This window comes from Mastomys coucha, unplaced genomic scaffold (genome assembly GCF_008632895.1).
Source record: "Mastomys coucha isolate ucsf_1 unplaced genomic scaffold, UCSF_Mcou_1 pScaffold6, whole genome shotgun sequence".
Lineage (NCBI taxonomy): Eukaryota > Metazoa > Chordata > Mammalia > Rodentia > Muridae > Mastomys > Mastomys coucha.
This window is the reverse complement of record NW_022196912.1, coordinates 87,027,965-87,053,578: the sequence shown is the minus strand read 5'-3', so window position 1 is coordinate 87,053,578 and position 25,614 is coordinate 87,027,965. Positions and strand designations below refer to the sequence as shown.

The 25,614-nt window shown below is 41.7% G+C and overlaps 2 protein-coding genes across 4 annotated transcripts in view; one reads left to right on the top strand and one right to left on the bottom strand.

The window, feature by feature from the left end:
• Ccdc175 (coiled-coil domain containing 175) overlaps window positions 1–6,045 on the top strand; it is an 87,462-nt gene extending 81,417 nt beyond the window's left edge. Inside the window, exons 19-22 of the mRNA XM_031355857.1 lie at window positions 57–100; window positions 733–913; window positions 5,258–5,383; window positions 5,919–6,045. Of these exons, the coding sequence (XP_031211717.1) occupies window positions 57–100; window positions 733–913; window positions 5,258–5,383; window positions 5,919–5,920 (353 nt within the window). The 3' untranslated portion in view covers window positions 5,921–6,045. The remainder of the gene's footprint in view (window positions 1–56; window positions 101–732; window positions 914–5,257; window positions 5,384–5,918) is intronic.
• Jkamp (JNK1/MAPK8 associated membrane protein) lies at window positions 4,146–25,306 on the bottom strand. Of its 3 annotated transcripts, none has more exons than XM_031355854.1 (7): window positions 24,952–25,306; window positions 21,811–21,902; window positions 21,013–21,167; window positions 17,759–17,965; window positions 14,118–14,299; window positions 8,354–8,430; window positions 4,146–6,722 (listed from the first exon to the last, which is right to left on the bottom strand). In XM_031355854.1, the coding sequence occupies exons 1-7, from the start codon at window positions 24,953–24,955 to the stop codon at window positions 6,504–6,506; spliced, it is 936 nt and encodes a 311-aa protein (XP_031211714.1). In that variant the 5' UTR covers window positions 24,956–25,306; the 3' UTR covers window positions 4,146–6,503. The 3 variants fall into 3 exon arrangements, with proteins under 3 accessions (XP_031211714.1, XP_031211715.1, XP_031211716.1); XM_031355855.1 differs by having other exon boundaries at window positions 21,811–21,884; XM_031355856.1 differs by lacking the exon at window positions 21,811–21,902.
• Window positions 25,307–25,614: the final 308 nt, after the last annotated feature.

The following is a 25,614-nucleotide window of genomic DNA, read 5'->3' as shown; positions in this document are numbered from 1 at the left end:
TTTAATTATTAAAATACTAATATTGTTTTAGTAACTATTACATTTGCATATTTCAGCACAGTATTCAGATCTGCTGGCAGAATTTCAGATCATAATTAAGGTGAGAGTTCTTTCGGCATTGTTTGGATATCATGTCTCCAAAAGAATTCATCTACCATTTAAAAGTGTGTGTGTGAGTGTGAGTGTGTGTGAGTGTGTGTATGTGTGTGGTGTTTGCATGTGCATGTAGCTGGTATGTATTAATGTACATATGGGCAGAATTGTTAAAATGCAGAAGGATGACAGGGTGGTGTTCCCATCACATCCGTTGTGCCAAACACTACCATGAGATCTTAATCCTTTCAGAAACTATCTCCTTACAGTACCGCTCAGTGTCAGGGACGGGCAGTCCCTCCCTCCACCCTTCCCTGCTTCTTCCTCTTCCCTCTCTTTTCTTTGCTCTTTGCTTTCGAAAGCTCACATACAACACATCTGATTTTCAGGCTGTGCTGTGAGCTCTAGCCTCACTATTTTACCAGCCATTTCATCCCTCCCTCCATCCATCCTCACTGTAGATAGGAGAGGAATCAGGTAGTTGGCTCTGACTCCTGCCTCTTCGTAGTCCTAAAAGTTACTTTGTATGACTAATAACAACTTTTCATAAATAACATCACTTCTGGAAACAATCCACTCAGAATGTTACTCATTTCGTTGCAATTTGTATCTGAACACCCCAAATGCTGTCCCTTTAAGACAATGGTGGACAAGGGAGAAGACACTTTGCAAGAAATTAAGGCTCTGGTGTTGAAGCTGCAGTTCAGAGATGAGAAGATAGAGATCATTAGCACCTGGCTAGTGGAGGAAATCGGAAGGCTGCGTCATCTTATGGAAGAGGAGTTTTCGCCCATCCTTTGCAGAGATCTTCAGGAGTTCGGTAACGTAACACTTCTGGCTGTCTTCTAGTAGCTAGTGACATCAAAATAAGGGGGTCCTTGGGGACCGGTCATCAAAGGAAGGAAAAGGACAGTGCTCTGTGGTACTGAGCCTCCCACCAAACACCACTTCTCATTTTGGGTCGAGCTTGTCAGAACAGCTCATCAATTCCTCCTTTCACTTGAGAAAATTTTCAAGAGAACTAAATTTTGTTTGTGATTTTAAAAAAGAAACTAGATAATTTGTGTTTGAGATGAGATCTGACTGTGGAGTCTAGTGTGATGGTAACTCAAAATCTTCCTGCCCGGACTCTCTGGGTGTGATCTACTACAACTGATCAGAAACATTTATTGAAAAAAAAATGTGGTGCACATACATATATGCAGGCAAACACTCATGCACATAAAGTAAAGCCAAAATAAACCACTTAAACTAAACAAAGACAAAGTGAGCTATTCCATTAGAGCCAATAAAATGTTACCATCAACAAGCATTTACTGACCTCCTATACTGTATCAAGCTCTAAGATACCTGGGTTACCACAGGGAATGAGACACTCCCTGATCAGATGGGATTCCCAGCCCCGTACAGAGCCTGGCTGCTCCTCCTCTGACGAAGGCCAGATAGTGGTTTTCATGCGGCCAGCACTGAAGTCTCTGTAGCCGCGTTAGGCAGCTCTGTCTGATATTGCACAATCACCTACCCATTAGGCTGTAACTTGCCCACTGCTGATACAGTAGGAGAAGATCGGGAATCATTGAAATGTATATTCATTCCTGCATACGCCACAAGTGAGGCATAAGACGTGTGAATTAAGTGGCCACTGGGTTAAGGAGTCAGGAGTTAGGACCTCTGAGGAGCCCGAAGCTGAGCTGAGCTCTGGAGGCAGATCGCTGGCTTGCCATAGCTCTCTGCCCTGCTCAGCTCCCTGGGCCTGGGGCAGAATGTGGGCTTGGAAGCCAGGTAGGATTGTGCCCCTGCTGTTCACGCCTTTCTCACTTCTCCTGGTTGTAAAATTAGAGAGACAACAAACGGCAGTTATAAAATACCAAACCCGTATTGACTGTTCATTGGATGTCTGGAATCTCCCAGCATCCCACAGAAGCGAGTACCACTTGGCCCTTGAATTATTACTCCATCACCTTACAGCCATGGAGTCTCTAGGACTGCTTGCATTTCTCCAGAAGTCCTGGACTGCTTCAAGTTCTGCAGCCCTCTGCTGCCCACTGTTGGACAGAACATGTTAGTACAATCTTTCAGATCCTGCCCTTCTCCACACCCATTACACTATACTGTACTGCTTATCCCTGAGCAAGAGATGGTTAGAATTAATGGACCTCTTCTCCTGGAAATGAAGGGGCAGAAACAAAGCTCTCTTATTGGATGCTGAAAGCACACAGAACTGTCAGAGACAGGTGCAGATGGGAGCTGCCCAAGAGCCCCAAGTAGGATTGGAAAGGGGAATGTGTAGGTCATCAGAATGCTAGATGCCAGAATTCACCTGAAAACCGTCAATTAACTTTGTACCTTTTCTGTTTTGTTTTTTGTTTTGTTTGGTTTTGGTTTTGGTTTTGGTTTTTTTCGAGACAGGGTTTCTCTATATAGTCCTGGCTGTCCTGGAACTCACTCTGTAGACCAGGCTGGCCTCGAACTCAGAAATCGCCTGCCTCTGCCTCCCAAGTGCTGGCATTAAAGGCATGTGCCACCACTGCCCAGCCCTTTTCTGTTTTATAAGCTGGATTGCACATATACCTAAACCGTACAGTAACAGTACAGATTACATTTAAATTATTAAAAACGTTTTGGGCCAAAGGGATGGCTCCGTGGGTAAAGGTCCTTAGCCACAGAGCCTGATGGACACCTGTGTCCAATTCCTGAGAGCTATATGTACCCTACAAGTTGTCCTCCAAGTTCTGCATGCATGGTGGCACATGTGCTATACTCACTGCCCCCCATGCATGTGCATGGACACACACACAATCACATACACTCACGTACACATACATACTAGCACACAAACACACACCCACACACACATGCACACACATACTCACACACAAACACATACACACACACATATACACACTCACATACCCAGGGCAATTACAACTTTTTTTTTTTTTTTTTTTTTTTTTTTTTTTTTTTTTTTTTTTTGTTTTTTTTTTTTCGAGACAGGGTTTCTCTGTATAGCCCTGGCTGTCCTGGAACTCACTCTGGAGACCAGGCTGGCCTCGAACTCAGAAATCCGCCTGCCTCTGCCTCCCAAGTGCTGGGATTAAAGGCGTGCGCCACCACCGCCCGGCTGACAACTTTTTTTTTAAAGAACTCTTTTTCATAATTTTTTTCCTTAATTTCAAGTCAGAATGAAAATTAATTTAAATATACTCATAATTCCTTTCTTGTATTTATTTATTTATTCGTATTTTTAAATCAGCATTCAGAGTTAACAGGCTCCTGTATGCCGTTTCCATACATAACCAGTTTTGGCCGAACTTCCATATTCATTTGCTCCTCTCTTCCATCTCCAAGACCCCCCCATATGTGCCCCCTTCTCCCCTGCTCACTCTATCCATATGGGGTGTAATCATCTCCACCTTCACATTACATGTGTTCATTCTCCCAGTTCCCCCTGTACGGCCTCTCTCTCCGCCTTCTACAGGCCCCTTTCTAGTTTCCTGTTGTTTCTTCACACTCACTCCCTCATGAAATGCACATTTAGAAAAGCTGAAAGCTTGGGATCTGCACAGAAGAGGTCGTGTGTCTAGTCCCATTTACTATTTCCACTTTCACTCATTTTCCTACAAATCTTATAATTTCTTTTTTCTTTATGGTAGAAGATCCGACTGGCACACACATCCCACATTTTCATTATCCATCCGTAGATAAATGCCTAGGCGGATTCCATTCCTTGCTCTTGTAATACAGCACAGTAAGTGCAGATGTGTGCATATCTCTGGGGTAGGCTATGGAAGAGTAGAGCTGAGTCATATGGCAGTTCTGCTTTTAAACATACATACTGGCCATTTGCATTTAAGAACTATCTGCTCAGTTAAGATTCCAGCTCCCGTGAGCACTTGGTCGGTTACACATGGGTGTTTTGTATTGACCAAATAATACACTCCTGGCAGAAGACCTGTGTAGTTCATAGTATGCTTTAAAGACTTTGAAAAAACAATTCTTAGCATTGTCAAAGTTGCCTTTTCATTTCGTGATGGAAAAATGACTATTTAATCTGAAAAACAAAACTACTTTTAATTTTATAGTTACAGTAGAATTACAGAATTACAGAGAGAAAAGTAGAGTGAAATCATTTGTTGAACAATTGTCAAAAGGTTATCTTGAAAGCCCCACTGGGGTCCTGCCCCAGGAGACTGGGCAGTCTGGATCCAGAGGCTCAAGATCTCCCAGGCTACATAACTAGACTGCCTTGGGAAAACCAAGCCTAACCAAACCAAACCAAACCAGAAATATCCCTTGAAAAAACTAAGCTCTAGAGAAGGAAGACCTTTAGGCCAATAGTTCTCAACCTTCCACATGGAGCGTAGAAAAAACAGTCAATCCACCTTGAGGCTGCATCCTACACCAGCTTATCATGAGTATCCTGGGGTAAGGTCAGGCACATTTTGGGTTTTTTTTTTGTTTTGTTTTGTTTTGCTTTTTAATTTCTACATGGCTCCAGTGAGCAGCCAAGTCCTTTAAACTCATAGTTTTGGATAAATATGTTGTTAAACCCTTCGAGAAATCCAAATTAAGAGAGGATGTTTTGCCTTTCAAATTATTCAGGTCTTAATAGCAAATTACTCTAGCCCATGGCAATAAGAGTTACAATGTGTCATGAAGACCTCAGACAAGATGGACACTGAGCTAGGATGAAAGCTATTTGCAAATTTTATTTATTTATTTTTTTATTTATTTATTTACTAATTGCCCTGGATGTCTTGAAGCTTGTTCTGTAGACCAAGGCTGGCCTTGAATTCACAGATCCACCTGCCTCTGCCTCCTGTTTTGCATATTTTTAATAAACACATTTTATCAAACTTTACTAACATGAACAATTAGCATGGCTATATTGATAACTTTGTTTCCATAAAGCAGATTGTCAATTGGAGATATTGGGTATCCCTAACAATCTCTGTCATTGCAGAATTGTAATCTTTTTATTTTTACTTCTCTTTTACATACTTTTTTGCTAGAACAGGACATTGGAAGGTAACTGTCTACAGATTCAAATGCAGTAGGCTCAGAGGTGGCACATCAGACATGTCACCTCTCATGTATGGATTCTTGGAGCAACTCAGCATTTTAATATTCATTAATAACCACAAAACCAAATTTTTTCTTACAGGAAAGAAGAAAAAGAAAAAAAAAATACTTCGTTTTTCCCCATCCATTCATGTTAGGAGAAATACATTAAGCAGGAACTGTAAAATGTTAAAGAAACAACCACGAAGCCCGGAGAAACACAGGCCATGTAAGTGCTCTTAAGTTTGTGTTTTGTGGTACCAATAAAAGTCTTCAGAGTTTCCATGAGCAGATGCTAGGACTAACCTTTCAAATCACAAATGGATACACATGGCCAGATTTTTAGGCTAAGGGTGTTTGTTTGTTTGTTTGTTTGTTTCCAAGGCCATAACATGAGTCTTACAAAGCCTTCAGAGTATGAACATGGCGGCTTACCCATCCAAAACCAGCCACAGGGATCTTCTATATATCTCTATTTCATTCTATCTCAGAGACTTCCAGTTTTAAGATCCCGACTCAGAAATGTTATGACTGAAAAAAAAGTCTCAGGACCAATACAATGTGACCTATATATCTTGTTTTAAGAAATGGAATATGAGAGAAGAGAATGGGAGTAAGCATATTTATTCAGTAGACAAAAGAAATATGGGCCTTAATACTTAACATTTCTAATTACTTCCATAATCACTGTAGTAAAAGAGAATTAATTACCAGGACATTGAGTTATTTTACAGTTAAACTCTCTATTGTTTTCTTCTTTATAGGAACAATAATTTGAACATGTCTTCAACCAAACTGTCTCTAAACAGAAAGTTTGTTATATAAATTATGCTTTTATTTTTGTAATATTACTAAACACTGTATTGGTGAAAATAAATAGCCATTGACAAAGACATCTCTGTTTCTGGTTTCTGGTCACACTCCACAAGCACGTTTGCCTTTGTAATTCCTTATAGGTAAAAAGCCAAATGTGCAGACAACAAAAGGCATAATGATGCCACGGAAAAGGGGTTCAGAATAGACTTGTTTTTCACAAAAAGCAGGGAGACACCATTAGCACAGGTGTACAGAAACATGGCCGTGCTCCAGAAGCAATTACAACTGCCTGTTGGGGCTTCCAGTGTGATAGTTAAGGTATGTATAACGCAGTAATGTGAGGCCAGGGAATTTCCAAGTATAACCACAAGGTCCGATAAATCAAAAGATAAAACACAAGCATTATAATATCTGGACAATCTTCTTCCCGTGTTGAAAGAATGCTATTAATACATTTTAAACTCTTCTTTCCTCTTTTAAATTGAGAATACTTTTGGGATTTTTTTTTTTTTTTTTTTTTTGGCATTTTATATTCAGTGTCCATTGGCCCCTTCTGAGAGTATCCGAGATGGTTCAGTAAATTTTGCAGTGAACAAGTAAAACAGAGCTGGTGTGGGTACCAAAGCCAAAAGTGGTAGGTCGTGCTCCAGCCTGTCCACTCTGGAGATGGAGACTAGTCCATAGGCATGCAGTAGCCAGTGGCTGAAGAGAACAATGAGTCTTTTCTTCCTGACCAGGAGATCATAGCAGTTCTACGTGATCATTGGAAAAGAAAAAAGGAACACAGATTAGCAAACCCAGCTAAACCACTGCTCTTCACACATTCATGGCTGGGACTCTGAATGCTTGAGCTAAAATGGACTTCAGAATTGCCCCAATCACCCGGGCTAGCCACCACACTGTCCACACGGCCACACAGGCCCTCAGCAGCCACACTTGGCCCAGAGCCCTTCTCTGGGTCCTTGTCCAGGTCACCATTTACTCGGGGAACATAAGCTTCTTGAGATAGACATGAACTAGAAGAAGTGTACAGAGAATCTCTATCCAGGCCCACTGCAGTTCCATAAACCTCACTTCCTGACTCTGAGGTCTCCAGTATCCACTGTCACCCAAGACAATAGAAACGACTCATTTATTATCTGATTTTCTTTCAATCTTCAGTGCCATGTGATAACATGGAAAAACTTAAAGGATCACAAATCAATATAAAATCAGTATCTAATTGTTCTAGTAAACAGTGATGGAGAACGCTCAATGGGTTACTCTTCAACTTTCCCTCACACGTCAATCACTCACGGGCTCCTCTAGCCCTGGACTGTCTGTCTTGGGATTGAGAACCCTGTTTACAACTCCTGAGTACAAACACCTTACAGATGAGGGTAGAGAACCAAAGAGTTTCAAGATCTAGAAAAGCAGTGTTCATTTGTAACTCTGCATATTTTATTCAAATTTCCAACACACCGTGATTTTTTTCTGGTTGATGAAAAGTCAAAACCAATTTCCTATCTTCTCTAATTAATCCAGTTGCAATGCTAATAACAATTACAAAGGAGCAATAAGTTGTCTAAAAACAGGGAAGGCTGAGTAACCACCGTTCAGCTCCTTCATTATCTACCTAAGGTATGGCCACACCTCACACTGCTACCAATATATTAGAAAAAGTGGCGCCAACAGGCATCTCTCAAGAGTTAACATGTTTTCTCTGGTTGTCTTTTTGAACATAAGTATGAGAGCACACATGTTAAATGCCATGTGCAGCAGATCCAACGCAGCACAATGTGGAAGGGTGGAGGCCTAGTCCTTTAAATCCTTTGGAGCTCTGCTAATCAGAGCTGCTGACGTACTTAATGGAAATAATGAGGTGAACATGCTATCTTAAAATAAACAGGAGTTGAGAGCCACATAATCTGAAAGAAAATTACAGAAGAGATGCCCCAAACAATCCACTGATTAAAAGTCTCATGAACACATTTGTCCTAGTTAGGGATGTCAAATATAACATTACTTCTCATCAGTTGCTTATACTGTTGATTGCTTAATGCCTTAGTTCCTTAAAAATAAAATATTTTAAAAACTGATGGTTGGGGTTAAAGGCTGTTCCATTTTTACAACAATTATGTTAAATCACTTTTCTTCATCTTGTTGGGTAAAAGCACTGACTATTTAATTTGCCAAGGAAACATGCAATATAGCCCACACAACCTCTCATGAAATTGACTAAGGAGATACAGGCAACATCAATTAGCCAAGAATCACTGAACCAGACAGTATACCTTACCATATCATATGTACTATTCCATTCAATTGTTGATTTTTCTTTAAAAACAAAAACAAACAAACAAACAAAAACTAAAACTGTAACAAAGGAAAACCCATTTCCTACCTCTATTTCAGAAGCAGACATGTACACGGCCAGGGTAACCAGAGATAACACTAATACAATGTACGGGAAGGCGTAATCTGGAAAAGACACAGACAGAGAAACTAATCATCAGCTAGAATGCTGCTCTTCTGGGTCCTTCCTCAGCCAGTCTGGAACTGACAGCCAGTTCTCTATGGATTACAAATAGTTGTGACCTTGTAGGCCACACAGTCTCTTTTCTATTGCCCAGCTCACTGCCGTGATGTGCAAATGGCACAGAAGGCATGCCGATGAGCAGCTTTGCGACTGGTCTCACAAAATCTCATAAGCAGTAAGACAAGTTTCATAGCATTTTTACATAGTAATAAGTTTGTTTTTTGAATTTTTTTTCTCAATCTCTTAAAAACTGTAAATTTAACTTTGGTCACCTGTCAATAGCTAAGAGATCTACAGCAGCTGAAGGGCTAGTTGCAAAGAATTAACTTCTCCCCCACGTGTCTAGATCAATTAGCTTCGTACCAAATAAGAGAACTGAGCGACACTCAGTTCCTGTGCTCTATGGTCCAGAAAAGGCACCTTGGTTGATCAGACTAACCAGAAGAGGAACTCAGCTTTCACTGTCTTTAGAAAAGTTCGCCGGGTGATGGTGGCGCACACCTTTAATCTCAGCACTTGGGAGGCAGAGGCAGGCGGATTTCTGAGTTCCAGGCCAGCCTGGTCTACAGAGTGAGTTCCAGGACAGCCAGGGCTACACAGAGAAACCCTGTCTTGAAAAACCAAAAAAAAAAAAAAAAAAAAATTCATTTATCATCAAACTTCTTAGTTGATTCTCCTTTAATATTCTTCCTGTCAAAATTTTGGAAATTTCTATTTCAAATGCAGTACAGCAATAATATCTTGGGCAAAAGTCTTCCCTACAAAACATTACCACTTTCCTTGTCCTACTATGTCCACATTTATAGCATATAAAATAGGCAAACTGAGAAAGAAATACCTTGAATTACTTCGACACAATTATTTTAAAATAACTTCAATTTATAAAATTTCCAATTATTCTACAAAGCACATCTGGAATAAGTGGACCCATTAATTAGGATGTGGTGGCCAGAAGCCTCAATTACCAGTAGGCCTATTCAGTGTAGTTTAGAACTGAGTTAATAATATCTAGAACTTTTTTTTTCTTTTTTCTTTTCTTTTTTTTTTTTTTTTTTTTTTTTTTTTTTTTTTTTGGTTTTCGAGACAGGGTTTCTCTGTATATCCCTGGCTGTCCTGGAACTCATTCTGTAGAACAGGCTGGCCTCGAACTCAGAAATCTGCTTGTCTCTGCCTCCCAAGTGCTGGGATTAAAGGCGTGTGCCACCACTGCCTGGCTATCTAGAACTTTTTATGTTAGTGATTGTGTTCTCAATCAGCCACCATAAAAACAACAAGAACAAAAAACAAAACAAAAACAAAAACAACAAACAACTCATTCAGTTAACTTACAGCTAAATAACACAGCTAACCATATAAAGTTATGACCTGCAAAGAAAGCCCAAACTTCCAGGCAGCACACAAGTACTACTGGGCTAGACACGGGATTAAGAGTGGTCCTTAAATTCTAGGATGTAAAACCACCTGACATCTTGAGCACCTGGGTCTGGGCCAGGGCCTGAGGATCAGGATGCTCTCCCTGATGGGTCAGATGTAGATCACACTGAATCTACACACTGGCTAAAGAATATGTCTAAGCCAGAAGCTTTCTGCTGACCCCCTCACAATCATCCCCAGTTCTTCTCTCCCTAGGACATTAATCCCCAGCACCTGAAACTACCAGAAGTTGCCCAATGAATTTTGTTCACCCTTGCTATATCTCCTTTTAAAAAAGTTACTCATCCTTTTCCAAAATACATTTGTAATGAGTCCTCTGTGACTAACATAGCAACCTGCAAACGAATAAGAAAAACTTGATGCTCCCTCCAAATATGAGTGGATGCTTGTTAGTAAAATGTGTGGAAAGGCCTATTTTCAGTCTAACAATCCTGTTACCTGATGAAACACTTGCAATAGCTGTGATTTAGGAAGCAATGCTATATGGCCACCACCTTTCGACTTAACATTCCAAACTTTCCCCTGATTCCATAGCTCGCCCCTTTCTTCTATCTCCAAAGACCTCCAAAGAGCACCAAAAAGTTAGGCCAGAGTAATTAGACACTAACTTGTAACTTTACATTTGTACATTTTAATTTCAGGACAAAGTGAGACAAAAGCAGTACACAACACCCAACCTAGCTCTCAGGTGAAAGTGATTTTCTGGCCTTGGACACACTGAAGAGAAGACCACACAATAGCAGAGGAAGTCGAGTGGGCCAGGGCCATCTGAGGTGTCTGAGGAGCTATGAGGAAACTCGAGGGCCAGGCTTCCCAGGGGGACCCTAATCTGCTTCCACTGGAACACATTCTCACATGGAAGCTCATTATACTCAGATGGGGTATCATCAACAACAGCAATGCTGGGCTCCTCTGCCGTCACCTCATTTCATCATGGGATGGGTTTGGCTGGAGAGGGTCTCAGGGATCGTCAAGCCAGAAGCCAGAAGCAAGCAGAGCAACTTCTAACAGCAGTGCCCTGGGTCCTTGATGTCCTTGAGAGCCTTAGCCTTGTACCACAGGGTCTGCACAATGGGATGGTTGGGAATGATCGCCAGATGCCCTCTGACTGTCAAACTGTCCACTACAGAGCTATCTCAAAGTGCCTGGTTCTTCATGGCCTGAAGATGCTCATTAATACACAGGGTGAAGACACAAGCCTATCCGAGACTACCACCACCTCAACCTTCTTATCCAAGACAGCTTCTGTGAGTGTGCAGACATTCTCAAACTGCACCTTGTTCTTCTCTGGTAGCTCCTTGGCCATGGAGACCAGGCTCTTCCCATCAAACTCCTTGAGATTCTGCATCCAGTACTTGCCAATGAGGCTGTCACATAAAAACTCATTTTTGTTCTCAAAATTTGCCCAGCAACTCTCTGCTCTTACCAGAGTACAGAGCTTCCTTCATGTGAGACATGTGCTGACAGAGAAGTCACCTCCAGACTGAGAGATGTGGCAGACAGCTCAGCAGCTCAGAACGGCATCGCTGCTTAGTGGAATCTCCAGGGATTCCAAGTCTTAGATTCTTAGGAGAAAGCCTCACAGAATCACTTATGCTTCTTTTTGTTTTCTGCCAGCTCAGAGAAGAGCTCACAGCACTTCCATACAATGCTTTTGTGGAAACTTTTTGCTCTGTTGGAGCATCCTGGAAGATACTCAGGGGCAACCCTCAGTCAACAGAGCCACAGATGTAACTGTATTATTTGGGCATCAGCTTATCACAGCTGTCCATGCTGAACAGTGAACACAGTTCAGTGTTACTGCATTTCTTATTCTCAAAGAAGTCAAAAGTAGCTTGCCAAGGGATCAAGGGCAAGCCCCTGAACTCCATCCTAACTCCAGACAAGCGCTTGCCTGCCAAGCCTTCCCACATACTGAAGAGGCTCTCACAGAATCGGCCATATTCCTCCTGAGGGGTGTGATCAGAATCTGCTCTAAATGGGCTTGGTCCTGTTCAGCTTTTCCTGATTAATGTACTCATCCTGAATTTCCCTCATTTCTTTTCTTATCCTTAGTGTCGTCACCCTCCCTCGGCTGATCTTCAGTCTGAGGCTTCTCTTCACTTCCTTCACTTCCTCTAATTTGTCTCTACCTGCCCATCACTCACGTGATCTCCTCTCCCTTCTCCAGATGGAGGGAAACAGGGTAACTGTTAACTATGTTTCTCACTGTGTTTCCTTGACCTCTAAGTATTCTGTTTGGTCTTCTTTGAGGCAGATTACGTTCGTGCTCCAACCATGGGTTCACCCTGGTCTATACAGCCAGTGAAGGCTCCACCAGCACAGAACTCCCAGGCAAGCTGCTCCATCAGTACTGTACTTTGTGACCACAAATATGTCTTTGTCATGAGATAGGAAGAACAAAATCCAACACCAAACAGACCAATCATGAATATATCTGCAACAGCCTGAGCACTTCCTTGAGTATTTCAGACAGACTTAGCAATGATTCCCAAATTATCAATAAGCTCAACTTTGATCACACCAACACCAATACCCGAGTCCACCATAGTCGGAGTGTGTTCTTGTGGGTTGGGAGTGTCAATTTTCAGCTCTTTATTGCTGTTTATCTAAAGCAAGGTGGGATGAGGTCATCTGTGACTCATATGCAGGCACCTAGATGTTGAGGGTGTGACTTAAAAGTGATTGGGTGACAATACTTAACTCCAGCCTAGACAGTCCCTCCAAACACCTACTATAAATTACTACCTATGACCTCTTGAAGTTCTGAATACTTGAAGCAAATTCACTTCTCCCAATTACTTATTTCCACTAATACTGTTTATCCATCTATTGGTTATTTAAAGACAAGGTTACTTTATCATATATTCAGTTCATTCCCAAACCTTTGTTTAATTTGTTCGTTGTTTTAATAGTTCCTGCCTCTGAAATGGGTCCACATCCCTAGTATTACACTGTGAGGCAGGCAGGCAGGCAGGCTCAGTCCACTGCTGGTTTCTCCAAGCAGGTCCCCAGCTTGTCTCCTCTGACAATCCTGTTATTTAATCCGTCGGGTTTTCTTTCTAAAATGCAAATCTGATCATGTCACTCTTCTACATAAGTCCTTATAAGGTCCTTAAGGAAAGCTCCCATTGGCTCATGTGTTTGAACACTCAGTCCCCAGTTGGTGGTGCTATCTGGAAGGTTGAAGAGGAGGTGTGGCCTTGTTGGAGGTGTGTCACTGGGGTCTGCCTTTGAGAATTTAAAGAGTGAGGCCATTTCTACTTCACTCTCTGCTCCCTACTTGCAGTCTGACATGTGAGCTCTCAGCTGTTCTCCCCGCCATATCTACACTCTGCTGCCACAATTCCCAGCCTCAATGGACCAAATAAATTCTTTCTTCTGTAAGTTCCTTAGTCATGGTATTTTATCACTGCAATAAAAACTAATAAAGTCCCAATACCAAAGCAAGCAAATAACCAAAGTGGGCTGAAGCTTAAGGGAATGCGAGGAGCTGGTTGGGCCTAGGTGTTCTCAGACACTTTGCAACTAAATGAAACATGATCTGTGAGCTGCGATATGAGTGACAGATCCCCAGGATCTTCCGATTTCCTCCTGAACCAAATTACATTCCCAAGCTGTAGAATGCCGTCTCTGCCTGTTCCTGGGCCAAGAGGCTTGTCCTCTGCTCCTTGGAAGACTTCTTAGAAAAGACACCATGCAAAATGGAAATGTACTCAAAAGCGTTCTCCTGTGTTTCCCCAGCTATTGGAAATCTCTGCTTTCTCCCAATACTATGATTGAGCCTTTTAACAAAGACATCCCTTATTCTTCTAACACAATTCAACCTAAAGTTACTAAACAAATTGTTATTTTAACAGACATTTTTTTAAACAATTTTAAAGATAAAGGATTTTTGCAAAGGACCTTAGAAATCTAAGACAACAGCAAACAATACTTACTGACAACATAATTTTTCATCTATTATATATAAAGCTTCTTTTTAAATTTTTATGCTCAGAATTTATTAATCTTCCAGTTTAGTTACAAACTCCAGTCTCAATTTGTTGAGAAATTCTATTCCATTCTGTTTTTAATAACATTATGTTTCAGCAGAAATCTATACTACCTTTCAAAGATTAAAGGATGACTTTAAAGAAAAAGTTATAAAATTTAGTTGGGAGGAAAACAGTGACTTTCTCGGCATCAAACTTACACAGGAGGCCCCCGCCGACCGCCTGCAGCACAGTCAGAATGGGGAAGAAGTAAAGAGCAGCATAAATACTTTTGAACCGGTCAGACTTCCCAAGTCCACACGCGATCTTCTTTACCAGGAGAGGCCGCAGAAGCATCATCAACACCAAGCAGAATGCGTAATAAACAAACACAATGGTGTACCTGTAAAACGAGGGGTTTGTGAGTAATAAACAAACACGATGGTGCACCTGTAAAACGAGGGGTTTGGGATATCACTATGTGCAAAGCCTTTATCCCTGGTTGTCTTTGATCAAAGACCTTCAAAGGGGATTTAAAGCTCTACTTCACTTACCCATTAAGATACTCAGTCTGGTGAAGGGCAACAAGCAAACACATACACTGTTTTGTTGTTTGTTTGTTTGTTGTCTGTTTATGAGGCTTGGATTATTTGAAAATATGTCTCAAAAATCTTTAAAATGTCATGGCAGTTGAGAGCATTTGTTGCTTTTGTGGAGGACTTGGGTTCAGTTCCCAGCACCTACAAGGCTAAACTAAAACTCCAGGTTAAATAAAATATGTGCTTGCTTTATTTAAAATTAAATCAGATACATTTATTGCTAGTCACATTAATGATATTTGTTGTAAAAATAGCAAGTTAGAAGGAAACTGGCAAATGGATGCCCCGAGCCCTCTTTCTGTGCCCAGTAACAGCGACTCCTATTTTAAACTCTGTTGTCTTTTAAAATTCTATTGATGATAAATAAATTAACTAGAATTGTAGAAGTTTATTAATTCAGGATAGACATAAACAAATAGCAATAGAATATGGGGAAGAGTGCAAAGATAGCCAGCTACATAAGCTAAAAAGGGAACTGAATGACAGGCAATTATGTAAGCCTTCAAGGCTTGTTTTGTGCTGATAAAGTCTGTTACACATTCTAGAATCTTCTCTAGGTGATTCAAGCTGTCACTGCTTCCTCTTGTTGTTTTTGTTTTTGTTAAATACTTAAATCAATTGAAGCATTAACGCATGTACCATGACACATGTGTACCCATGTCATTTTACTTATGTGTGTTTTATATCTGTGTGAATATATGCTCTACAAGTGGGTGGCATCAGTGGCTACAAAAGGGCTCCAGATCCCTTGCAAGTGAGGGTACAGGTAAGCTGCCTGGCATGGGCGTTGGAACTGAACTTAGATCCTCTGTAAAACATTACACTATCTTAACTGCTAGCCATCTCTGCAGCCCCAGTAACAACTTTTTAAAGTAAAATTCAAACTAAATCCATAGTTCAAACTACTTACCTAAATTATTAAAAGTATTTATGTCTTCTTTGTTTCTATTGAACTTTTGCCACTTTTTCTTTTAATTGACACATTCAGCCACTGAGATGCCTCATTCACATGTGTCTGCTATCTGTTGCCTATTAAAGTCCTACAACTCCTTAGTACAGTATGTGAAAAGAAATACTTGAACCTGAGTTACAGCTCTATGGTCCAATAAACCAACAGAGGACATTATTAGGTTTTATGAAAGATAGTTATCTAGATGCATGTAAAAGTAATTTGAAGGTCATAAAGCCTGGCGGAAGAAATAATTTTCATATTTTTATATCTGGAAATGTGAGAATCACTTTTAATGTGCTCATATGTCCATGCGTTTGACAATTTACTGTTAAGAACTTGATCATGGAGCTGGAGAGATGCTCAGTAGTAGTTAAGAGCACTGGCTGCTCTTTCAGAGGACTTAGGTTTGGTTCCCAACACCCACACAACCTCCTCTAACTTAGTTTCAGGGGGTCTGATATCCTTTCTGGTCTCCATGGGCAACAAGCACACATGTGGTACACATATATACTGGTAAACATCCATACATACAAAATAAAGAAGAAAAATCTTTAGGAAAAAAAAAAACATTAAAAAAAACTAATTTCATTGAGCACATATTTTGGATACTTGCACCAATAATAAAAATAAAATAATTAATTTTCTATTCTGCCTTTACCAAGAAAAACATACCAAATTTCCAACAATTTAAAGAAACTCTAAAAATGGAATAGTATGGCATAGTATACAGAATCTTATGAATTTGCTTTTTGAAAACAGCATCTTGGGCTGGCAAGATGGCTCAGCAGGTAATGTGCTCAATCCTTAGGACCCACATGATGGAGGCAAAGAACTAAGCCCTGCAAGCTGTTCTGTGACCACCACACAGTGCTATGGCATGCACATGCATTCAAAAACATAAATAAAACAGTGTTCTAAAGGATTATTTTCATTTACAAAAACAAAACAAAAACAAAAAAAACAAAAAAAAATCAAGCCAAACCAAACCCTAACCCAAATACTCAAACACTAACGGCAGCTACTACTGAACACCTACATGTGCAGGACACACAACATCTAATACTACATGTAGCCATTTAACCCTCACAGCTTCTTAGAAGACATCGTTCCCATTTGCCAGTGGAAAACTGAAACTGTACAACATTGTAAACATTCACATTAGTGTAACTGACAGACCCAGAAATCAAGTACAGGCGGTTTTTGTTTCCAGAGGCCACATTTTTTCTTTCCTATTTGTCAAATACCACATCTCTATTACATATCCCTAATGGTTTTTCTTTTAACCTCTCTTATAAAATCTCTATGAAACATAGAAAACATATTCCTAAGCATATATGTATGCATATGAGTATATATTTATTTTTTTCTATGGCAAAAAATACTTTCCCTTCTATACCTAACAATACAGTTTAGTAGTAGAATCCCAGCATGCCTGAAGTGCTGGGTTTATTCCCCAACCCAATATATACAACACACACACACATGTACTCAACACACAATACACACATACACACTTACACATATACATCACACACATACATACACATATACACAACACATAACACACACACAATGAGTATCTGAGCAAGGCAGTATTTATCCAGAATCCTAGTACTCAGGAGGCTGAGGCAGGATTTAAAGATAGCCTAGCACATATAGTGAGACCATTTCTTAAAAATAAAAATGATTATGAAGGTTTGTATATGCTTGGCCCAGGGAGTGGCACTATTAGGGGGTGTAGCGTTGTTGGAGTACGTGTGTCACTGTGGGCATGGATTTTAATACCTTCATCCTAGCTGCTTAGATGCCAGTCTTCTCCTAGCAGCCTTCAGATGAAGATGTAGAACTCTCATGCCTGCCTGGATGCTGCCATGCTCCCACCTTGATGATGTTGGACTGAACTTTTGAACCTGTAAGCCAACCCCAATTAAATGTTGTCCTCTTATTATAAGAGTTGCCTTGGTCATGGTGTCTCTTGATAGAAATAAAATCCTAACTAAGATATGATATTTCCTCCTACTATACTCTGTATGCATCCAGAGAAGAAGAAAATTTTTTTTTTTTTTTGGTTTTTCGAGACAGGGTTTCTCTGAGTAGCCCTGGCTGTCCTGGAACTCACTCTGTAGACCAGGCTGGCCTGGAACTCAGAAATCCGCCTGCCTCTGCCTCCCAAGTGCTGGGATTAAAGGCGTGCGCCACCACCGCCCGGCAATAATTTCTACTATCTCACCTAGAAGTTCACAATGATCAATCTTGTAATCAATGGGAAATACAACCATTTCAGCGGTCTTGGGTCTAAACAAATACTTACAGTGGGTAGACTGCTTCGTGAGTGCAGTGCACCGTGGTAACGTAATCTGGACTTGGGTTGTAAAGCATCGTATACCAATCAGACAGCATCAGTACGCGGCATGAACGGATGTAAAGGACGCCCACAGGATCGCTAACAAGTAAGGTGATGATAGCTGCCATAGTGCATTCAAACAGCGCGGTGATGTGCTGGAAAAGAGCACTGGAGCTGGAGAAACAGGACAGTGTCGGTGGTTCAGTCAGGTGTGTGTTTTAAGACACGGCCCTAAATGTTCCAGTGACAATCCTGAAATTACACTCTTCAAAGTGCAGGCAAGCATGACACATCAGCACCACTGACAACGCTGGTGTAACAGTCTGAAGGTCTACCATCCTATCAAGGGAGTCAGGACTGCCTTGGTCCCTTCTGCCATGTGAGGACACAGAGAGAGGGTGTGCCAGACCTATATCCTGATGCTCCACTTCCCAGTTTCCACAGATGCAAGCAGTGTATTTCCAGAATAACAGGGTGTCATGGCTCATGTCTGTAATCTCAGCACTGAGGAGGCTTAGGCAGAAGGATTATCACAAAGTTGGGGACATCCTAGGCTACATAGTGAATTACACGTAGGCCTAGACTACAGAGTGAGATCCTGTCCAAAAAAAATTAACTAATTCATTAATCCCCAGTCTAATTATTATTTACCTAGTTAATTAGCTAGTTAATTATATAATGACGTACCTGGTTACTTAATTAACTAGTTAATTAATTTAATTAATAACCTATGTGTATTATGTATACTCATGAGTGAGTGCCTGGGGCCTATGGTAGTCAGGAGAGGATATCAGATCCACTGCAACTGGAGCTATGGATGTCAGACACCCTGGGACTGGAGCTACAGACAAAGTTGTAAGCCACTATGTGGATACTGGGTACCAAACCTTGATCCTTTGCAAGAATAACTAGTGCCCTTAACCACTGAGCCATCTCTCCAGCCCCTTGTTCACTTTTTGAAAGAGTAGAATCCTTAGGATTGCTTCACTTGAGTATTTTCCAGATGTCAGTTACAGCCTGAGAGTCACTGAGAACTCCTAATGAGTAGCGCTGGAGTACCTCAGAGATAAAAATACTGAATGCTGAATGCACAGTGTAAATAAGCACATGCTATAAGATCTGATCCTCACGGGCTCTTTATAACTCATACTTCTAGAGTAAAGTAAAATCCAAACCTAATTCATAATGACAGAAACCTTTATATCATACTTCAATCCACCTATAGTCCACCATGTGATCTTTGGAAATGAAAGTAGATTCCAAAACTCCATTTATAAAAAACCATGGTCATATACTGCATGGTATGTCAGTCTACGAAGTCCACGTACATGACAGTGGCCCCACAGGACTGTGTTCTCCATGTACCTTATGGCTGTTGTGTAAGCATGTTCCATGATGGCTACACGGCAGCAGGAACATTTAATGACACATTCCTCAGATCTGTGTCACTGCACCTAACCTAAGACTGTACCTTAGGATCTCTTCTGCATCTCAGGAAAGATCCTCCTTCCCACCAGTCTCCCCCGTCCTGGCCACACTAAACTGCTTCAGGTTCCTCTGCACCTCCACTCACATGGTCAGGCTCCACCCTCTATCTCAAGACATGTTTCATCTATGTGGAGAACCCTGTGCTCTTTACCATCAGCTCTGGAACTGTGCCCTGTCAAAGCGCAGGCAAAAGAATGATGCCTGGTGAACAATGCCTTGGGGAACTGTGAGCGAGGCTCCAGAAAGAAAAGCAGAGGGACTTTTACCTTAAGTGCATCTTTGTTTCCTGGATTGTTCTTGGATGTGATTTCATGCATCCTATAGCCAACATCTACATTTAATTTATAAGACACGTTTACTCTTGTCACATGTCAGAACATAGCTGTAGAATCCAACCTGGTCAGTGCACCCTGAATCTGGACACGGACTTCCGCCTTGCTTTCATGCTTTCCCAGACATAATCTATAGTATACTGTGTTTTAATCATCTGTCCTGACAAAGTTCTGGGAAAGGGTTGCTGTGTTAATATTTGGTATGTGCTTACTGATGTTTATCTACATGTTTTTCTGAATTCAAACAACCTTTCTTGGATCATTGTTTTCTTTGTTACATTCATGTATAAAAGTACAATGAAACTGAAGTAAGGCTGTATACAGCATCAGACTGTAGTCTGCCTCACTCTTTGAGGTCCTCAGGTCCCAGGTCTTGCAGACAGTTGATAATAGCCCAGCTTTATGAACTGACTATAAGATTCCTCGGCCCTGAGCCTTTGGACCCAGGCCTTCCTCCTCTGTCAGTGTCCTCTGTAAGACTCCTCAGCCCTGAGCCTCTGGACCCAGGCCTTCCTCCTCTGTCAGTCTCCTCTCAGTGCTCACGTTTCAGTCATACCACACTCATTTCTGCCTCCATAATGCCAGGCAGCAAAAAGGGTTTGGAGAAAGCAAAAACTCCAAAGCAGGAAAAACTCACATAAGTGAGGAATTAAAACTGCTAAGGCTGAGCCAGCTAAAGAAGACTGCCTCCCCACTCCCTGTAGAGGACCAGGTACATGTCTGTCAAGAGCCTCCGCATCCTGGCCTCCATCTACCTTTGTGTCACCTTTCCTTCATTTACGACCCACCCTTGACCACTTCAGCTCCCACGACCCTCCATATCATGCGATCTGAAGTTTTTTGGATCCCAGCAGGCATACTTTTCCTCTTGATTCTCTCTAAGTATTTGGTTGATAAGTGTATTTCGCTACATCTCTAAGATGGGTTTATATTATCATCAGGTACCTGTCTGTCTTCTCTACTTCTTCTGTCTCTTCCTTTGATCTTTCAAACATAAAATACACTGCTCAGTGAACATGCCAACAGTGCATTAGTCAGCTCTCATAATCATACTAGATCATGAGCAGTAAAAAGTTATAAAGTATTTGTTCTAAAACAGTAACAGCCTGTGGTTGTAGCCAACTTTTGCAGACACTCAGTAAGTATTATCAATGAGAAATAATGTTCTTTCAAGAGCACAGAGCAAAAAATTAAGAAGAGCATCAATAACACCCACTAAGATATACCCTACCACTGCTTTCTTATTACAGGGGAAAAAAACAGTAGAAACAAACAGAAAAACAAGTTGTGCCCTTTGAAACGGGCTGAGGGTGTAGGTCAGCAGAGGACTGTGGCTTGGCATCACTGTAGATGGGCCTTCCCCTAGCATTGGTCTATGCACATACAATCAGGTGTGCTCACCTCTTTTTCCCGGAGTACCATTCAATGAAGAACCAATGCAAAACAAGAGGAAGCATCGCCATAAATCCAAGATAAAGCCAGTCATAAAGTTCTGGGGACTCTGTGCAAGGCTGACAGTATTTCTGTGCATTTGTCCTCTGTCCTCTTGGGCATACCTAAAACACGCAATAACACTGCTTTATACACAGAGAGTATTTTAGGATCATCCTATAAGGGATTCCATTTTATTTTAAACATTTTAGTATATATGTGTAACTTTTGAAAATTAACAAAGAAAACCAAACCTGTAAGCAGAATAAAAAAAACTCAAAGAGAAACCATTTCAAGAAATCCACATCACATCACCTGTGCTATCTATAAAACGAAGATTCTTTTCATTTAGTTGCTAAAATAGCTAACTAATATTCAGTAAAAAACCTTGTTAGTAACATCATACAAAAACTACTGCAGAAGTGTTCTGGAGTTGGCATCTTAAGTCCGAGACAGGGTTTCTCTGTATAGCCCCGGCTGTCCTGGAACTCACTCTGTAGACCAGGCTGGCCTCGAACTCAGAAATCCACCTGCCTCGGCCTCCCAAGTGCTGGGATTAAAGGCGTGCGCCACCACCGCCCGGCATAAAGTATCTTTTAATATCTGTGACTGTCAATATAGTTATCACCATGCCAATATAAACAAGGCTTTTACTAGTGCCATATTCTTATACATTCATGAATATATTTAACAAAAAAAAAATCTATGTGCAAAATGTTTCCAAAGCAAGCAGATCTTAAGATGAAATAATATTAACGTAGGACTTACCCCACATTCTCCATAGATTTCACTTGAGCCATTTTTAAATAATAGGGTCTTCCCACAGTAGAGTCCAAGGCATGCTGGTTGAATATCGACAGCTTTTTAAAAACAAATGCCAGTATAGTAACATCTTTGGTGATTATAAGCAAGAATATCCTGAGAACAGCTGAAGTAACTGACACAAATATCTCAACCTCACTTTCAAAGTATGTAACAGACAAGTCTTGATGCCTTTCCTTTAAGTTTCCTTTAAATTCGTTCACACTGTGACAGTTCAAAAAGTTACTCTTGCATCTTGCTGTTCACCCAGAGCCTCCTATCAAGGTCTATTCTAATCTATCACCCAGATTCTAGCCCCAGACACCCAACCCTCAATCTTCCCAATGGCTCTAGGAAGCCAGCCCTATGATCAGACTTTAGAATTCCATTGGTTATAAGGTCATTAGAACATTTTTTTTTAAATCATTGATAGGGGCCAGAGAGTTGGCTCTGCTAAAAACTCTGGCTGAGCATGCCTGACTAACTCAGGAGTTTGACTTCTAGAACCCATGGTAAAGAGGACTCCAGAAAGTTGTCTCCTGACTTCCATGTGTGGACTATAGCAGCCCCACACCTATCATACACCACACACAGCACACAACTTAAAAAATTAATTAAAATAAACCATGGATAGAAGGCCACTTCTAGTGAGAATTCTGGAATTGTGGTTTCTTCTAAAAAACATCAAAATATTATGTTTTCGTTTTAGTCTCAGGCATGGGATGTGAGGCTGTTTCACAGCAGCTGACTATGATTTGCCTCATGCTCTAGCAGAGGCACGGTTTTGGCCCGCTGCAGAAAGTTCCTGCAATTGTGTGACGTATAGAATTCTGGAAACTTTTCAGAGAGTAATGCCAGGGCTTTGAGAGGCAGGGTGGGGGGTGGTTGGTCATACAGGGGGTTTAGTTGCAGTTAGTAGCTATGTTCAAAAAAGAAACAAGAAGAAATTCAAGGATCTCTATTCCCCTACCCCATCCTTCTTTCTCTCCTATCTAGTGACAGGGGATGAAACTGGGAGAAAGGAGGGGCAGAGAATAAATGTCAGGGGGAAAAAAAAACCTGCAAAGTAGCAAAGGCCAGCTACAAGCAAAGAAGAAACAAGAAAAAAATTAGATAGAGAAATCTCTATTATCTTTCTCTCCCCCTACTCCGTGCATCTTTCTCTCCTATCTATTGATAAGGGGGTGAAACCAGAGAATAAAAGTGAGAAAAAGAGCCCACAAAGTAGCAAAAACCAGCTACAGTCACTATTCGTCATTTGGTCAAATGGAGACACTGGGCACACAGATAGGCTCATTCTTTGTTCATAACAGAATACATTAACAAAAAGCTGAATTGTGCACATTCTGAAAAGAGAATTTCCAAACAGAGGGTAGGTATTTAAAACAAATCAATTCACCTCCATATGAAAACATTAACCTAGCTTTTATAATTTTTGTTGAGGGCAAGGGTAAATTCCATCAGTGCTGGCATTGAGCTTCTGACCAGTTCTTTGAGAGCTGTCTTGCAATCAATTTCTTAAAGGCATGAGGAAAATAGAGCTCTTTTAAAGACAAAACCCTGAGGATCTCCAAATTATCTAGGACCTCATCCAAGAAAAATTACTAAAGGCCTCTTTCACATCAGTGACACCTGATTCTCTTCACCATATAGAGCGGATAACAATATACGGAATATGTTGCTCAATGACCACGAAGGTACTCAGAGGACCATGACAGTGAGACTGTCTTCTGTAAGAATCTGCCATATGCTATGAAATGAATCCAAAACAATGCTAGCCTATGTGTGAATTTACACGTCTTATTATTGCTGAACAATAATTTCCTCAAATTTTTCATGTGGAGACTCTCATTACAAGGCCCTTTCTCCTTTCAAATTCCTGTAGACTAGATTTTTTTTTTTGGACTTATGTTGGCGTGGGAAAACAGAAAAAAAGTCTGAAATGTCTAATGTTTGATATTTTCACTTTACCAAGTATCTGACATCTTTTTTAAAAACCCATTCTTCTTTATTTTAGAATCTTAAAAAAATGATTTTATTATTATAGTATTGAGTTTTTATGTGTATTTGTGTTTTGCTGGCATTTGTGTCTGCACACCATGTACCAGCCAAGTGCCCGCTGGAGCCAAAAGAGAGAGGTCAGAAAAGGATACAAAATCCACTGGAACTGGAGTTACAGAGGGTCCTGAGCCACTGTGTGGGTGCTGGGAGTCAAACCCCACGAAAAGCAGCAAGTGCTCTTAATCACTGAGCCATCTCTCCAGCCAGCCCCTTAACACCTTTTTTACAACTGAACTGTAATGAACTAAACTCATGAAATGAATTTTTTCAAGGTTTTCTGAGAAGGAAGTTAAGGCACTGGAAGCCCCTTCTCGATGGGCTTTGTGTCTAAAAGATCTCAAAACCAAAGCCTGAAAATCAGTGCAACAAACAAAAGCAAAGCTCATTTTACCCAACAACAAGAATCTGTACAACAACCTTTCATAGCCTTTGGTAAACTATGGCTAAAATGTTTTTTTCTGCAACAGTCTAGACCCTTTGTGAAGGGCTCAATGAATGCCCAGTGTAATGGTGCATGCCTTTCAACCCAGCACTATTGGAGGCAGAGGCAGGTGGATCTCTGCGTTCAAAGTTAGCCTGGTCTACAGAGCGAGTTCCAGGTCGGCTAAGGCTACACGGACAAATCCTGTCTTGAAAAACAAAAAAAAATAAAAAACAAAACAAATACATTTGAGGTTGAAAACGCAAGTCTCGTGGCAATTAGCTTCTGCTTCCTTATCCTGCTCTAACAGTTACCACTTCTAATTCTGAAGTCAACCACCAGGAATGCTTTCCTGGACAAGAACAAAGGGGCTGAATAAAGGAACACAGGAAGAGCACAACAAAGTCTCAGCCTGTAATTCCGCACACGCGCTCTTCTCCAGTCATTCTGGAGCAGACCATCCCAACCCCGGGAGATGCCAGATCCTGGGCTCAGGGCAGCAAAGGGCCAGCTTGCCCGCCGCGGGAGAGCCGTCGGCCGGAGGCGAGCCCAAGACAACGCAAGGAAAAGGAAAAGCAGTAGGAAAAAAAGATGGAGACACGCCCGCAGCCTAATCGACAACTTACCCATTGGCCCCACTAGGTTCCCCAGAGGAGCCGGGGATCAGCGGGTCCGAACGCAGCACCCGAACATCCGGGCCCCGGCGCTCCCAGCCGCTCCGCCTCCCGCTGGCCTGGCAAGCGCGCTGGAACCCCGCCCCTGCTACATTAGGCTCCGAGTCCCGCCCCAACACCGCTTCCCCCACTAGGGATGTATGTAGGGGGCGGTGCACGCGGCGGACCTCCAGGCCTAGGAGTCCCAGAAACCTAAGTTTCCTAATCTAGGCTTGGAAGCCTCTCACTCGCTTCCGGGTTTGAGCTCAGAGGCTCCACCTTTTCCGGGTTCAGACTCAGGTCTCGTCCGGGCCCAACTTGAACTGGTCTCCACCGCCTCCCGAGTTTCTTGGAGTGGACCCTGAGGTCCCGCCCCCGTTTCCTAGACGAAGCTCGTAGCCCCGCCCACGCCATGCATTCCACTCTCCGAGGCCTCGCCCCTACCCTGCATTGAAGTCTCCGAGGACCGCCCCCATCCTGCCGGCTAGTTTTCTAGGCGCCGCCTCCGCCTAGTTGTCTATGTAGCCCCGCCCCCATTTTCTAGGTCCCGCCCCGGCCGCCTGTCTAGTCTCCGAGGCCCCGCCCCCGCCTAGCCATCAAGCCGCTTGGCAAGTTCCGAAGCCCCGCCCCCTCGCG

What these genes read in the sequence shown, in the direction of transcription:
- Jkamp (XM_031355854.1), bottom strand. An exon ending in AAATCTATGGAGAATGTGGG is followed by an intron (nt 21,168 to 21,810) that starts GTAAGTCCTACG and finishes TGCGTGTTTTAG; the next exon opens with GTATGCCCAAGAGGACAGAG. An exon ending in CACGAAGCAGTCTACCCACT is followed by an intron (nt 14,300 to 17,758) that starts GTAAGTATTTGT and finishes CTCGTTTTACAG; the next exon opens with GTACACCATTGTGTTTGTTT.